General features: G+C 37.2%; 2 protein-coding genes across 2 annotated transcripts in view; one reads left to right on the forward strand and one right to left on the reverse strand.

Annotated features, from left to right (window-relative positions):
- Window positions 1–257, reverse strand: part of mycbpap (mycbp associated protein) — a 25176-nt gene extending 24919 nt beyond the window's left edge. Inside the window, exon 1 of the mRNA XM_084097786.1 lies at window positions 170–257. Within this exon, the coding sequence (XP_083953912.1) occupies window positions 170–236 (67 nt within the window). The 5' untranslated portion in view covers window positions 237–257. The remainder of the gene's footprint in view (window positions 1–169) is intronic.
- A 1656-nt stretch (window positions 258–1913) lies between these two features.
- On the forward strand, window positions 1914–6180 carry rasd2b (RASD family member 2b). Its single transcript, XM_084097802.1, has 2 exons — window positions 1914–2560; window positions 4193–6180. The coding sequence occupies exons 1-2, from the start codon at window positions 1981–1983 to the stop codon at window positions 4705–4707; spliced, it is 1095 nt and encodes a 364-aa protein (XP_083953928.1). The 5' UTR covers window positions 1914–1980; the 3' UTR covers window positions 4708–6180.
- Window positions 6181–15402: the final 9222 nt, after the last annotated feature.

The raw sequence follows: 15402 nt of genomic DNA on the forward strand, positions 1-15402 counted from the left end.
GCATTCTCTCATTCTGCTCACGTGATCTGATCACCTGACTGAAGGTAACGTTAATATTCACTAAATAAACTGGATCATGAACCTCGTCTCGATTTGATCAGGTAACGTTATGTGATTTCTCGGAGAATGACTAAACGTGTTAAGAAGTTAATATAAATACGGATAATACCTGATGGAGTCCGAGGCCTCGTTTCTCTTTTATTAATCTTGCTGGCTGATTTCCCGACACTCGCCATGAAGCAAATAAACCATCTACAAACAAACAAACTTCCGTAAAAACATGTGGAATTCTTATATATGTTGGTAAAGATCGTCTTACAACACTCAGGAACTATTTCACCAGTAAAACCCAGAAAGTTCACACGGTTGAAGACTTTCTGCTGTTTGGTGTTTACAGCAGGACACTTCCACGCGCGTGTGTGCGTTGTCGTAGCAACGGGTTGCGCGCGCACGCCGAGCAGGATCCAGTTACCGCGAGAAACTGACACAGGTGAGCTGAGGTGAGTTTTAAAGTCATATTTACAGCATTTCTCCGCTGTAAATTAAAATTCAAAATGTTTTCAAATGCATTCATTTGCTTAATTGTTTTGTTTATAGATCAATATAGCGACGTGAATACTGTGACGTCGTGCACTTTCCCAGAGAAACAGACAGGAGACGAGGATCCGGTTTATAAGCACCAAACGGCTGAGGTTTATTTCCTGAACGTGTACAACCTAAACACGGGTATCAGGAGGTGTCCTAACTATTCCCCAAAACAGAGATGTCCTTCCACTTCCACTTTCTTTTCTCCGCCACCCGCTAGTTCCCCCTCAAAAAAAAACCCTTTTCTCCCTAAGCCCCTCCCCCTTAACCATTTCCCTCCCGGACACCTCCCCCAACAGTAAGTGAATCAAGTAAACATATTTATAACAGAGAATAAACAGTGTCAGCGTCACAATACTTTTTTTTTTTTTTTGGAAGAAATACATTAAACTGTTAAAAATGCAATTCATATTTTTTTAAAAAATGACGTTCTATGATTTATATTAAATGCTTTCAGTTGAGTTATTTCTGATATTTCAAAAAGTCCTATTAAAAATAGTGTAGCTTAACCAGGAAGCAATTTTGAGTCACGTGACAAGAAAACGTTAAAACAGGACCTCTTCAGACCCTCAGGACTGCATTAGGTGTTTTATTAACATTATTATTATTATTAGCCATTTATTTTGACCTTTATTTAAAAAGTCACGTTTGGTTCAGGTAAAATTGAAAAACTCTTAGAAAACGATTTAATTTGTTACTCAAAAATTCATGATGTTTAGAAACAATATTTTCTAAAATGTATAAAAGTCGATTTTGAAAGATTAGTCATTTTTAACATTCAGGCATCCCTGTCAATTCGGGTCAGATATGCTAAATAAATATTAAATACATTAATAATTAATGGATAGGCTATTTTAATAAAATACATTAATTCTCCAATATTTTCCCTTGAAATAAATGTAATTATTATTATTTATTTATTTTTCTATTTTCTTTATTGATGATTTTTCATTTTTATCATCACTGTCAATTATCGGGTAAAATTTTAACTGGAGTCCTAAAAAATATTGATTACATTAATAACAAATATAGGCTATTTGAATAAACGGCATTCATTCTCCAGTATTTCCCCTTGAATTTCCAATTTTTTTTCTTCTTTTTTTCTGTTTTCTTTTTTTGATGTTAATTTGTTCTGTCCTAATTAACCCTCATCAAGCATACTTTATCGCAGCAGTACAGCACTCATTATAAGAGTCGGCCTATATCATCGCGCACTGTTCCGCAAAACGTTTTGTTCCTTGCGGGTACACGCGCCGCGCACCTGTCAATCACACGGATGACGCGCGCGCGTGTATATAAGCCGCGCGCTGTCCGAGCGCACAGAAGTACGGCACTTTACGCAGAGCTCGTGGATGTATCAAACACACACACACACAACAGATCTGCCGGTCCTCAATGTGTCCTGTCATGGACCTGCACCAGAGTGTGAACGCGGTGATCCAGCAGCACCAGTCTCGCGCTCTGCCCAGTACCAGCTCGCCCAGCGTCCTCCTCGCGTACAAAAACGCGACGCAGAGACTAGGCGCGACCGGGTTTAAAGTCAGCACGCTCTCCAAAGCGGGAATGGGCATCCTGAAACTGGCCACGACTCACCTGAAGCAGCAGGAGAAGAAAGCGCGGGTGGTGCGCGCGTCCAGTCTGGGGAAAGTCGACTGTAGAAAGTCTCCTCTTGACCAACTGGCCGCGCTGGTTTTGCACGGGCACGCGCGTCTCCAGCCGCTCGCGAACGAGGCGCACGGCTCCGCAAAGCCGCAGAACTGCAGGCGCGTTGTGGTGCTCGGCGCGCCGCGCGTCGGGAAGACCTCGATCCTGCGCCGGTTCCTGCGCGACGGCTTCGAGGAGCGATACGAGCCCACGTGTGAAGATTTCCACCGCAAACTCTACCACATCCGAGGCGAGACCTACCAGATAGACATCCTGGACGCGTCCGGGGAACGCTCGTTCCCCGCCAAGAGGAGACTCTCCATCCTCACCGGTGCGTAAAGCTACTAACACACTCTTATCAGTGGCAGTCTGGGCTGTATAGCGCTCCTGAATTGCTATATGGCTCTTTTGTTTCGGAGTTGTTGATGATTCTTTAAATGGTTTCTAAAGAACCACTGAAAAAAGAAAATCTAATTGGAATCGAAAATCTAATTGGAATCTTTCTTGTTATCTGAATGCATATTTTCATATTACATATTTTATGCATTATGACTCTCCATCCTCACCGGTGCGTAAAAGTTACTAATACACAATCCGTAAAGTTTGGGCTGTATCGTTCCTGAATTGCTCAGCCCGATCTCTTGAAAATGCGTATCTATAGCAAAAAAAAGTTAAAACTCGTAAAAACTCTTTTTTTTGCGTACAAATTGCACGAGAAATACAATTCGTGCTATAGATACGCATTTTCATGAGATCCTGTTGTACTATATGCTGTTTTGGAGTTGCTGATGATGTTTAAATGGTTTCTAAAGAACCATTGATGACAAAACCGTTTTGGTTCTAATTGGAATCTTTCTTGTGTTCTGAATGCATATGTTTATGCAGCATTTATTTGTGTATTTATAAAATTGGATGGACTTTTTTTTTAAAGCATCCAAGCATCACTCAAAAAATTAAATCTAAGATTTTATATAAACATTACTACTTAATAATAATAATACTAATAATAATAATAATAACAGCTATTATTAATAATACTCATTAATAATAGGCCTATATTTTTTTTTATTTGGTTAAATTCATTTTAATAAAGGCAACAACAACAAAAAAACTGTAAATTGAGTGAATCAGGATACTTTTTCTCACCCGTTTCATAGAGCAAAGGTGTGTTCATTAATTTTGAGCATATGTAACTTAAATCATAAGTGTGCTACATTAAAACATTTTTATTATCATAAACCCTTTTATATTCATTGGTGCCAGTATTTACTTCCATCAGGAGTGTCTAACTTTGGTTCGTACGTGTTTAATAACTCTTTATATTCGAAAGCTGTATAACCGATATATTGGCCGATAATTCTAAATCCAAATTCTGATATAATTTTTGAGAGCCTGATTACAAAAACAAAAGACTCACCATTAAAATCCATGTCCCAAACACACAATTATAATGTTTTCATTATAATTGTATGTAGCCGATATGACTGAACCGTATTTTCCTTTCTAAAGTGATTCCAATCATATTTCAAGCAATTCAAAAGCATCATGTTGAAGTGTCTCAGCTGAAGGAAATCATCCATTATTTCCCGGCTTTAATAACTCTGCAGAATGTTGTTATCGGGCCGATAACAATAGCACCTTCTTTGCCTGTTTTAAAATCTATGCTCAAATCTTCCTTATTTGAACAAATTATAGTGTGTTAAAAGTGTAATTCAAATTGTTTTAAATTTTTATATCTTGTTTATTTTGTTTTCATTATTTTAACTTAATGCACAGCACTTTGGTCATCCTACGGTTGTGTTGAAAGTGCTTTATAAATAAAGAGAATGAATGAATGAACATTAAAAATGAACATATATCGGCCGATAGCGATATGTTGGCCGATAATAATGGTTCTGAATACGGGGTGTTTGTCCACGTGTGAGGTGTTGTCCTGACCGTCTCTCTCTCTCTGGTGTTTCAGGAGATATATTCCTGCTGGTGTTCAGTCTGGACGACCGCAGCTCGTTCGAGGAGGTGTGTGCCCTTCACGCAGAGATCGAAGCGGCTAAAGCGGCGTTACATAAGCAGAAGGTGTGTGTGCCGACGGTGATCTGCGCCAACAAGCTGGACCTGGCGTCGGGGGGGCGCGCGGTGTTGCGGACTGAAGTGCTGCGCCGCTTCGGGACCGGCTGCGCTGTGTTCGAGACCTCGGCCAAGGACGGGGTGAACCTGGAGCAGGTGTTCGAGGCGCTGGCGCGGCGGGGAGGACTCCCGCTGGAGACCGGACCCTCACAGCACCGGAAAGTGTCCATCCGCTCGTACCAGGCGCTCCGGGCGGCGACCGGGAGTAAAGCAGCGGCGTGTGACGCTCCGTGTGGAGCGATATATCCACTCGCGCGCAGGCCGAGCTTCGGCACTGACCTCCGGCTGGTTCTCGGGCCCAAAGGAAACAGAAAACAGGGCAAAGCAAAGCTGGACAAGTGTCCGATTCAGTGAAACAGCAGAGAGACACAGAACTGTAAAAACAAACAGCACTGACAATATTCAGCGTTTCCACAGATATACGTGTTTGCCAGACAAGCAGGGGTCTTTAAACTATTTTTTTTTTTGGTGCATATGGATGAATCACATCACTGTTTACATATTATATTATATATGAAACTGACCAATCCTGGCCTATACGATCCCTCTGGTGCTCTTCGCGTGTCGCTCAAAACTGACGGAAATTAATTTGTTTATTTCAGTGAAATTAATGCACTAATATTTTATTATTTTGTATTTTTAGGGGATTTTATGGTACTAAATTATATTTATGTGGCATTTATTATCCATTTATTCACTTTTTGAGCAACTTAAACTGTCATAAATCTTGAATGCTTGAAAGAACATATTTAAGTTTAATCTCTTTTCAAAGACAACATTTGGCAGATTATTGCTGAAGTGGAAAAGGTTTTGAAAAGTGAACTTAAAAAAGGTACAGAATTTTATGTTTATTGTTATGAAAATGTGCAAACATACTATTTTAAATTGTTATATGAAATATATATTTCAAAACCATGTTTTACTCTAAAACTGTGAGAAAATCAAAGGCATAAATATAAACAAGTTGTGTTCCTAATTTGAGCCCGATATCTCAAGAAATTAGCTTTCAGTGAGAGTGTGTTCGGCCGCAGTACCAAACGCTTCCACTAGAGGAAATTCATCTCACATTCATTTCCAATGCGCTCATTTTTCACCACAAGGAGCACGTGTGACTACGGTATATTTTTCAGGACCATTTAACCTTTTTGAATCATGTCCATGAGCCAGAACATTTACCAAGTTTCATAACCATTTCGATGAGGAAAAAAAATCTACAAAAAGTTTTTTTCAGTCAAAAACGCCAGAGGAGCACCAGAGGGTAAAATGCACATATGAATGTATTTAAAAATAGATATACCTATACTTTTATTTTACTTAATGAATGAGGGAGGTACAATGAAACATTTATCTGAACTTTAGCTTCTTTAATGTTGGCTGAAATTGATTTAATGTTGTAAAAATGTGTTCGATATCAAACCATAATTGAAAGGATCCTCTGTAGCCTTAAAGTAGATGTCATATTTAGAAACATGGCTGCAATGAAAACAATGCTGTGAATGATAATGTTTAAAGTACGACAGTCTTTAGGCCACTTTTATCGCTCACATGTTAAATGAAATATGGTATATTTCTGATTAGGATCCACTGAATATGCTGGGAAAGCCTGTTGCTCGACTGGTTTGTTGAATGTATAGTATCTGTACACACTTTAAATAAAACATTTTCATACACAGCATGTTGTCACGAGTGCGGTCTTGTGATTTGGTGAATCGCTGCGCTGACAGATGCCGACTCAGTGGAGAGAAGCGTGTCACGAATCATTCATTCAAAATAAATAAATTATTGAGAGCATGTGGGCGTTCAGATGAAACGATAAAGCCTTGACTCTGTCCGATTGCATAAGACTCTTCACTCGCTGCACAGGATGTGCTGTAAGAATAAAGAAGAGGAAGTTAACCTGAACTTGAGTCATTATCTATCTATCTATCTATCTATCTATCTATCTATCTATCTATCTATAACGGTAATCTACTGGCAGCTGTGGTTGCCAGCAATGAACTGTTAATTTACAGCCCTTTACATTTTTACAGTATGTTACCGTAAAAATACCATGGAAGGTAACCCGTATCATTTGGGAAACCGATTGCTTCAAACAGTTTGAGTTCAAAAACTAGTATTTATACTGACAGTACTGTGAACTGACTTCATTTGAGTCCACTGAAAATCAATATCTCAAAATATAAAACTGCAAACACCTAATGGGTAATAGTGAATTGATTACAAATATGTGTGCTAAAGTACTTAAATTAATTTACAGTAGACTATCGTTGAATTACGCTAAGATAAAAAAGTGAAACATCTATCTATCTATCTATCTATCTATCTATCTATCTATCTATCTATCTGTCTGTCTGTCTGTCTGATGTCTATTGTTGTTTTATAATGTTAGTCAGTTTCTTTTATTTTCAGTTTGACAGGCTCTTCAGATGAAGTGTGTGTGTGTGTGTGTGTGTGTATGTGTGCGTGTGTGTGTTTGGTCAGTGTCGGGCAGTTGTTTGTGCGCTGGCTGACATTTATGCAGCTGAATAGACTGAAAGGCAGTGGAGGATGTTATTCATCCTGGAGGGGAGATTCATAATTACACCTATTCAGATCTGTGGACACAATTTTTATCTCAGCAGGCAGAAATGATGGTTTTGATACCTGAGAGCGCTGAAGTGAAATACTGACCCACTGAGAGGAAGATCATCAGACTGAGTTTTCAATGTGATGTTTCAAATGCCATACTAATACTTGCACCATTTCTGCAGTGTCTATATATTCACAGTGTGTACATGTTATATATGTGTATATATATATATATATATATATATATATATATATGGCAAGTATAGAACTGAAGAATGAAGTATGGAATAAAAAATATACAGATTTTATTTTTTTTATTACAAAAATTATATTTGAAATAAAGCCTATGCTAAATTGCACGGATTAGGAAATATACTTTTCAGGTTATTTAAGCCTTCAATTGTCAGAGTATATGACAAAATGTACATTTTATTTGACATCGTCAAATAAATTTTGAGTAAATGCTAAATGTATTTGTATCATATATTTTGAACAATACAAAAATTGCAGTAGACAATAAATTTACAATTGGTAAAAACTGCTAAAACTAATCAAAAATATAAATCTATTTTAAAATATTTTAAAGCTTATTTAAAATACAACTTAAATATGTTGTCTATGAAACAGTGCTTAAACTATTTATACCTGACACATAAGACGATAATCATGCTGCACTCATTTAATTACAATAAGTGAATAGTTATTTGAAAGAATATTATTTGCAAATTAAACTTTGGCGTGTGATCACACGATTAGACACATGCGCAAGTAATGAACAAATAAAGACATGAACAATGACTTAAATCTTGTTTAAATTGTTTTTTGTCATTTGTGTGAGTCTGGACTCTTCATAACATCTTATTGTGTGTTTCACAGAAGAAAGAAACAGGCCGTATACTATATTTGCAGTAAGCTTGAGGCAAGGCTCTGTCTGTTCTGATGAAGTCCCGTTGATGATTACAGGAGATGTTCAGAGCACATCTGATGATCACACACAGATGCTCAGTAATCACTGCGGCTTGTTAAAATGTTCAGTCTCGTCTCTCAGGTTTGACAGTGTGAAGCAACAGGATCATCATGACCGCAGAAATGAAACCCTTCAGAGCAGCGCTGGCTTTGTTTCATGGCATCAGGAACTCAAACACACGGTCTGAGAATAACAGCCATTATACGGTCCTGTACCTGCACTCCTACACACAGATCTGCCTGTGTCTCTGTGGGTGAGTGTGAAGGTCATTACTGACTCAATAGAGTGTGTGTGTGTCTGAGGGGCGTAAATGCAGGAGCTGCTGGATAGAGGAATAATGTTTGTTCTCTTTCATTTCTGAGGAGACTTAATGGAGTTTTAAATATTAATATTATTAAGTATAGGTAAGCTTTATCCAATTTTGTTTCCCCTTTTTTTTTTTTTTTTTTTTTTTACAGACCCAAATGAGTGAAAAGTATAGAGCTAGAAAATGAATGTGGGTTTTTGAGATGGATTTACTGTTTTGTCATTACATTTCCAGTATGCAATATGTATGTTCATTTTCTGTGGAATACCTTCTGTGTCTGAATGTGCCGTAAACAACTAAAGAATTAAACCTGATTTAAAAAATGTAGGCTATAAATGCTAAGAATATGCTGTAAACAGTCCAGCTTACAGAAATATGAGATATTTGTGTGTAGTCCCTCCACCTCCCCAGCTCCACCTGCCCACATCTGCTACGGGACTGATATATGTCTATCTTACAGCAGATCGTACATGCTTACAGCAGCGTGTCTGTGTTTCCGTTGACAGTAGCAAGTCCACACTTGCTCTGCCAGCAACAGCAGAGTAGCAGATCTAGTGCGCCAACATTATCATTGCCATATTCAATAACATGCTAAAACTATTCCGAGAGTTGCCATGATTCAATGTCATTTCATATTGAGATCTCTGGCACATTTAAGACATTTATGGGAGATACATTTCCTTTCTGGTGCTTGTCCATTATAGGTTTCACTAAAACACAACTAATGACCATTTAATTAGCCATTTGCACGTTTCCATGAGTACAGTTACTGTGCTTTTCTGGAGTGATGTGGTGTTGGCATGGCAACAGACCCTCTGCAATGTGTGCTAGTGGCGCGTGTGTCCTTCACAACACACACTCAAGTGCCCTCTTCCTTTTCTTCTCGTGTTTTAAGAGTTTCAAAGGCATCTCTGACTGTGTGTGTACTTAAAACCAAGAGATAGAGGCCAAAACAAACTACTTCAACTTTATCTCTGAGAGACAAGCGTAACTATTCATTAATACTTTCTTCAAGTGATTAGACAAAAGGCCCATTCACTACAAGAACGATAACTATAACGGTATATGTCTAAGCATTCAAATCAAATGAAATTTGCTTTAAACATTTTTCCACTGCAGTTTTGTTGCTCGAGCTCTTAAAGCAGGGTGGATTCTGATTGGCTGTCAATGTTTTTATTGTTCATTTGCTGGAAAAAGTCTGTAAGTGATTCCTGTAATATTGAAAAAATATTCCTGTAATATTGCTCCTCTGTGCCATTATTGTTATAGTTGTGGTGTGGATTCTGCTATTGTTTTAAACAACTATAGGCTACACTGTAAAAAATAAAAAAATATTGTTGTTTTTACCAAAAAACATTGGCAGTAGTGGTTGCCGGATTAATTCTGGAAAAAAAAAGTAAAACGTAAACATATTTACTGAACACCTTGTAAATTTTTACAGTACAATACTGTAATTTACAAACAATACATTTTTAATGAAAACCAATAAATTCAACAATGCACACTGGTAACGTCTGTTTTGCACTCTTAAAATATACAGACAACCACCCTAGTAATGCAGGCACTGAAAGAGGAAGCTCAACATAAGTACTTTCCTCATTACTAGAATACAGAAGCTCCACAGAGTCTTTCACACTAACACAAAACACCATTATACTGACACACACGACACTACAATAATGCAACATTCACTAAACAACTGAAGATGTAACATAAAACCCAAATGTACATAACTGATAATTCATGTAGTTTTATAAAACAAAACCTTTAAGAAAAATGATTATTTAAACAGAATATCTTCAAATGTGAAGTGTCATGTAGGGAATTCTGGGAATGTCATCTTACAGTTTTTGACTAAATTATTCTTTGATTTGTTTTGTTTTTTTACTTCTAAAACCTGTACAATTAACAGCATATTACTGTAAAATTACGTGAAATGTATGGTTACGGTAACTTACTGTTAACCTATGAACAGATTTTTTTTCTGTAGTGTATTTACAATATATTATAGCTAAAATCACACTCTTTTTTTGCAGTGTATCTTTATCGTTATCATTACAGTTATCATTCTTGGTCTGAACTGGCCTTTAAACCTCGATCTTGGGATTTAAGAACTGATAATTGCTTCATCAAAATGAAACATAGACTAAAATCGAGAAATCAATCATTTCACCACAACCCTCTTGTGTGTGTGTGTGTGTGTGTGTGTGTGGGTGTCTGTTTCACAACACCATGGTAAATGTCAGTAATATTCACACCTGTTTGGCAAATTACAGGTTCAACCGTGTGTTTGTGTTTGTTCTGTGTTTTTTAAGTTTATTAACCTCTACTGAAAAAGAAAACGAACGACACAAAGATTGCACACAGTTCTTACGCTGCTGTTGAAGGAGATGTGAAAGTTGGTGAAGAAACATTTCTCACTCAGAAATTGACAAGAAACAGCAAATTACACTCAATTAAACAGGAGATTTTGAAACAGAAATAGTATTTTCAGGTAAAATGTAAGCTACTGTTTTATTTACAACTTATAAGAGTGTGTGTTATTCTGGCAGGAACTGTGCTCAGCATGGGACAGTTGCGTGGTGTCTACGTAAAGGCCTGGATTAGATCACTGAAGTCATGGTGAATTACGCAGAAGCACAGCGGTGTGTGTGTGACAGATGAGAGACGGACAGGTGTGTGGAGGAGAACGACTGGCACGCAAGACACGTCTAATCACACGCTAATTGTGGAAGTAAGAAAAGAAGCGACGACAGAACAATGATTATGTAAAAGAGGGGTAGAGAGACAGAGAGAGAGAGAGTCGACCGCTGTGATTATTGTGGTTTCTCACGAAACCTGTCGAGAACATGTCTGGCTCATTGTTCACCTCAAAATCAAAAGAACAAAAAAAAAGACTACATTATATTTTGCAGTTTGAGAATGAAGCCTGTTTTAGGAAATACAGTTTATTTACACAACATAATTATTATTATTTTTATTTTTTTTAGGTTTAATACTGCACAACCTAGACATGTTCTGTTTGTGATATTCACCCTATTGTCTACAGTATTAAGTCTTATTTTAGTGTCTTTAATTTAGTGTAAAAATATTTTTAATTAAAATAATGACATTTATTTAGATAGATAAAATGATAGACAGACGATAGATATATAGATAGATGATAGATAGATAGATAGATAGATAGATAGATAGATAGATAGATAGACGATAGATAGATAGATAGATAGATAGATAGATAGATAGATAGATAGATAGATAGATAGATAGATAGACAGACGATAGATAGATAGATAGATAGATAGATAGATAGATAGATAGATAGATAGATAGATGATAGATACTGTAGTATAGATAGATAGATAGATAGATAGATAGATAGATAGACAGACAGACGATAGATAGATAGATAGACGATAGATAGACGATAGATAGACAGACAGACAGACAGACAGACAGACAGACAGACAGACAGACAGAGATAGATAGATAGATAGATAGATAGATAGATAGATAGATAGATAGATAGATAGATAGATAGATAGATAGATAGATATCATTCAAACTTACAGACACTTGCAATTAAACTCTGTCTGTTTGGTTGATCCAGATACTGATATTAATTCATTATAATATTTCCATCATTATATCAGCGATCACATGAGGGTTTTGATTGTTACTCTGCTTCAGTCACGAGTCGTGACATTGTCCGTATAATGGGAAGCTTCCTCTAAAAACATCCCAGATTTAAACCCTGAACACTGTGACACACTGCAGATGAGTCTGTTTGTGTAGAACGGGCCTGAAATAAAGACCCTCTGCATGATTATTCGTGGCTTTCATGTGAGATATTAATTATGGCATAATCGTCTGCTGAAAACACTATTGTGGTCGACCGCTCTCGGAGAGGACACTCTTTTCAGTGTCGTATGGAGATCTGTGGCCTTCACTATCAAACACACCATCAGTACATCTTTCAGTCCGTTTCAAAGCACTGCTTTCAGCCGTGGGATAATAAGAAACATAAAGCAGAACATTATAAAAAGTTTTCTCAGTTGCTTTGGTACATTTCTTCACCACTGAAACTCTCAAACATGTTCAGCTTCCTCATCCTCTAGTCACTTGTTCACATATACAAGCAATTTCTCATTCTTTTGAACAAGTTGCAAATGCTTTGGTACATTCATGCAGTTGATTATGTCCAAATGTCTGCTGTTTTCTTATCAATCTCTAATGTCGTGTTGATCAAAATATGGTTATCTGTTGAATCTCACCGCTCAACACATCTAGACATTCGCTCCTTGCATAAGGCATTCAATGCAAAATGGTTGAACTAGTTGTCATAATGTGTCAAGTATATTTTCTATGCATTTCTATTAGTGTCACAGTTCAACGTAGTCACCATCCCCTACACTACATTTCCCATCACACACACCAGCACGTCATTCACAATCACACACACACACACTCACCTGCACGTCGTCATCATCACCGCCTCTATAAATACACACTTCTCATCACTTCTCTTTGTTCTCCAGCATCTTCCTCTCCTCTGTGTCTCCGGCAAGATCTTCATCTGGACTCTCCCTCACCGGCTCTCCTCATCACTGCACTGTTGTTTAATAAAGATTCACCTGCCGTCTTCCTCTCCTGCGTCTGCATTATCCGTGACAAATGTGTAAATGTGTCCTGAACTGATGCATTGTGTATTTCACTAATGAAGGAGAATGTAACGCATTAGATCAGCCAGTTCTCTAATATAGAGATGTTATGGAGCTTCATTTGGCCAGCCTATCCAGTCAAACCAACATTTATTCAGACACCTTCAACATTTCTCACATCATCAGTTTATTCGCTCTAGTTTAGAAAATGGTAATAAAATATTAGAAGAACTCAGAGTTATTAAATCAGTGGATATTTGACTGGTTTTGTCCGTCCTTCTGTTAGACTGTCTCATAAATGAATTATGTTGAATATCTGTCAGCTGTTACATTTAACTACACAATTAGATAATACCAGTTTAGCTCAACCAATAACCAAGCAATGCTTCATTTAGTTCAGTCTGTGTGTAAAAAGAGCATTAGCAATTAAAGAAAAAACACTTCAGCAAAACATGGTCAGGTCAAAGTGTCGGAATAATCTTTGTTCCCAAATTGTTATAGATTTTACTGGTAGTCGCTGTATGAAGAATGTTTTGGTGTAATATGTCACAGTTTACTTTATTTAGCTCTCCTCACTTACATAAATGAACTATAGTGTTCTGCACACACTAGTAAAACATATTTCTGTCTGAATACCTTTTGGTTTGACTGTATAGACAGAGCCCAACACAGATTTACAGTTTCTTATAATGGAAGAACAACAAGGAAACTAACAGGGGGAAGAGTCGGAAGAAGAAGAGGAGTAAAGATGTGAGGTGGAAGAGTACAGAGACAAGACAGAGGAAGAGTAGCGTAAACATGTTTCTGATGAAGTACGGGCCACTATTGTGCCTGTTCTCAGTCATGACTTTACAGTGACTGAGCTGGGTCGACAGGACCAGATGAATGTTGGGAGAACAACCCTTTCCTCAATGATTCAAGAATTTTGTTGACAGAACAGGTACTGTATGTGTTTCAACAATGTGCACTGTACTCTAATACTGTATACTTACTGTAATGCTTCATATTACAGTAGCATGGAAAGAAATGTTGTGATGTTATTTCCATCAAGTTCAAGATCTTGTATAGTCAATGCAAGAGTCCAGCTCTCTGTAAAGTCTCCTTCAGCACAACCCGAAGACTTTCAGTGAGTTTAAGATTATTCATCTTTCGCAGTCTGAGCAAGCTCTGAGCCTGATGAAGCTTGACATTGTCATCCTGGAATATGGTCATGATGTGTCTTCATACATGATTGTTAATGAAATGAAACTTACACACACACACTCCATCAGTTAGGGTTAGAATAACTGTTAACACGATAGAAACATAATAATCACAGCAATAATGATCCAGCCATAGATGCATTCGCTTATTTAAATTCAAACAGCCAATGTTATATAATATATATGTTTGCAAATGTTTAGGACGATTCTAGAAATGTACCAAAGCGACTGATAAAAACTGTAAGACCTGCCTCACAAAAAATAAAATAAAAAAATAAATCCTGCCTCATAGTCATATCAAAAACTGGCGAACTATAAACTAGATAAAAGTAGACCTATTCTGTTTACATTCATTGCACAATATAAGCCTGTTGAATCATCAGTTTTTCCACTGAAGATGACAGATAACACGCCTGGACTCGTATCTGCTGATATCATCATCACTTTGCAGTTGTGTTTGCATTTTTAGAGATTGTTTTTCCTAAAAATAATTCCGGCTTGAACTTCCAGCCTGGTTTGATCCTGGTTTAGTCCTCTACACAATGTCTGTCTTCTTCCATTAGATGGTGCCGTTGTGTACAAAATGTTTTGCTACATGTAATTTTTTGTATATCTGTGCTTATTGTTTTATCTGATTTATTTATTCCGGTTATTAAAGTCATAATTCTGAACTAATTAACTCTGTCCTGTGTCTAAAGGTCTGTTACCTCAGAGAGACATACAGGACATGAATAATGCAAATGATTATTCATAACATATGTTTGTTATCCAGGTCTGTGTAAAGAGCAGCTATTGGAGAGTTTCTCATGCCACTTGTATAAATTCATATGCATAAATGTAAACATAAAGTCAAACAAATGAATAATTATGTTAAAAAATGTTCATGTTTTAAATCAACTTCTCACTTCAATTTTTATTGCTGATAATATCATTTACACAAAAAAGGTTGCACATGTATTTAGATATCAAATGATAACTGGTCATAACTGTGATTATGGATTTATAGATCAGGTCAGATAGGAGCAGCGTGTTTCTAAGCCTTATAAAACTAACTTTCTGTCAGTGGCTAGGCCGACTCTTCTTCTTCAGTTGTTTGTTTTTTTTACACGTAGCGTATAAGTGATCGTATTAGTGTTCATATTGCTTTATTACACTTTTTTTGTGCCGATCCGACGGCCCTCGGTTGGACGGCCGTTCTGGACTTTTCCAGAACGCACAGATTGTCAGTCCGTCCCTGGCGGTATGCGATCTCAATATGTGTGGCATTCTTGGCAAATTTCACGAGTGGTTGTTGTGGTAGTTACGATGTATTGCTCTCGCTAATAGTTAAAATAGCGGGTGTGT

This window comes from Abramis brama, assembly GCF_963993115.1.
Source record: "Abramis brama genome assembly, chromosome: 2".
NCBI lineage: Eukaryota > Metazoa > Chordata > Actinopteri > Cypriniformes > Leuciscidae > Abramis > Abramis brama.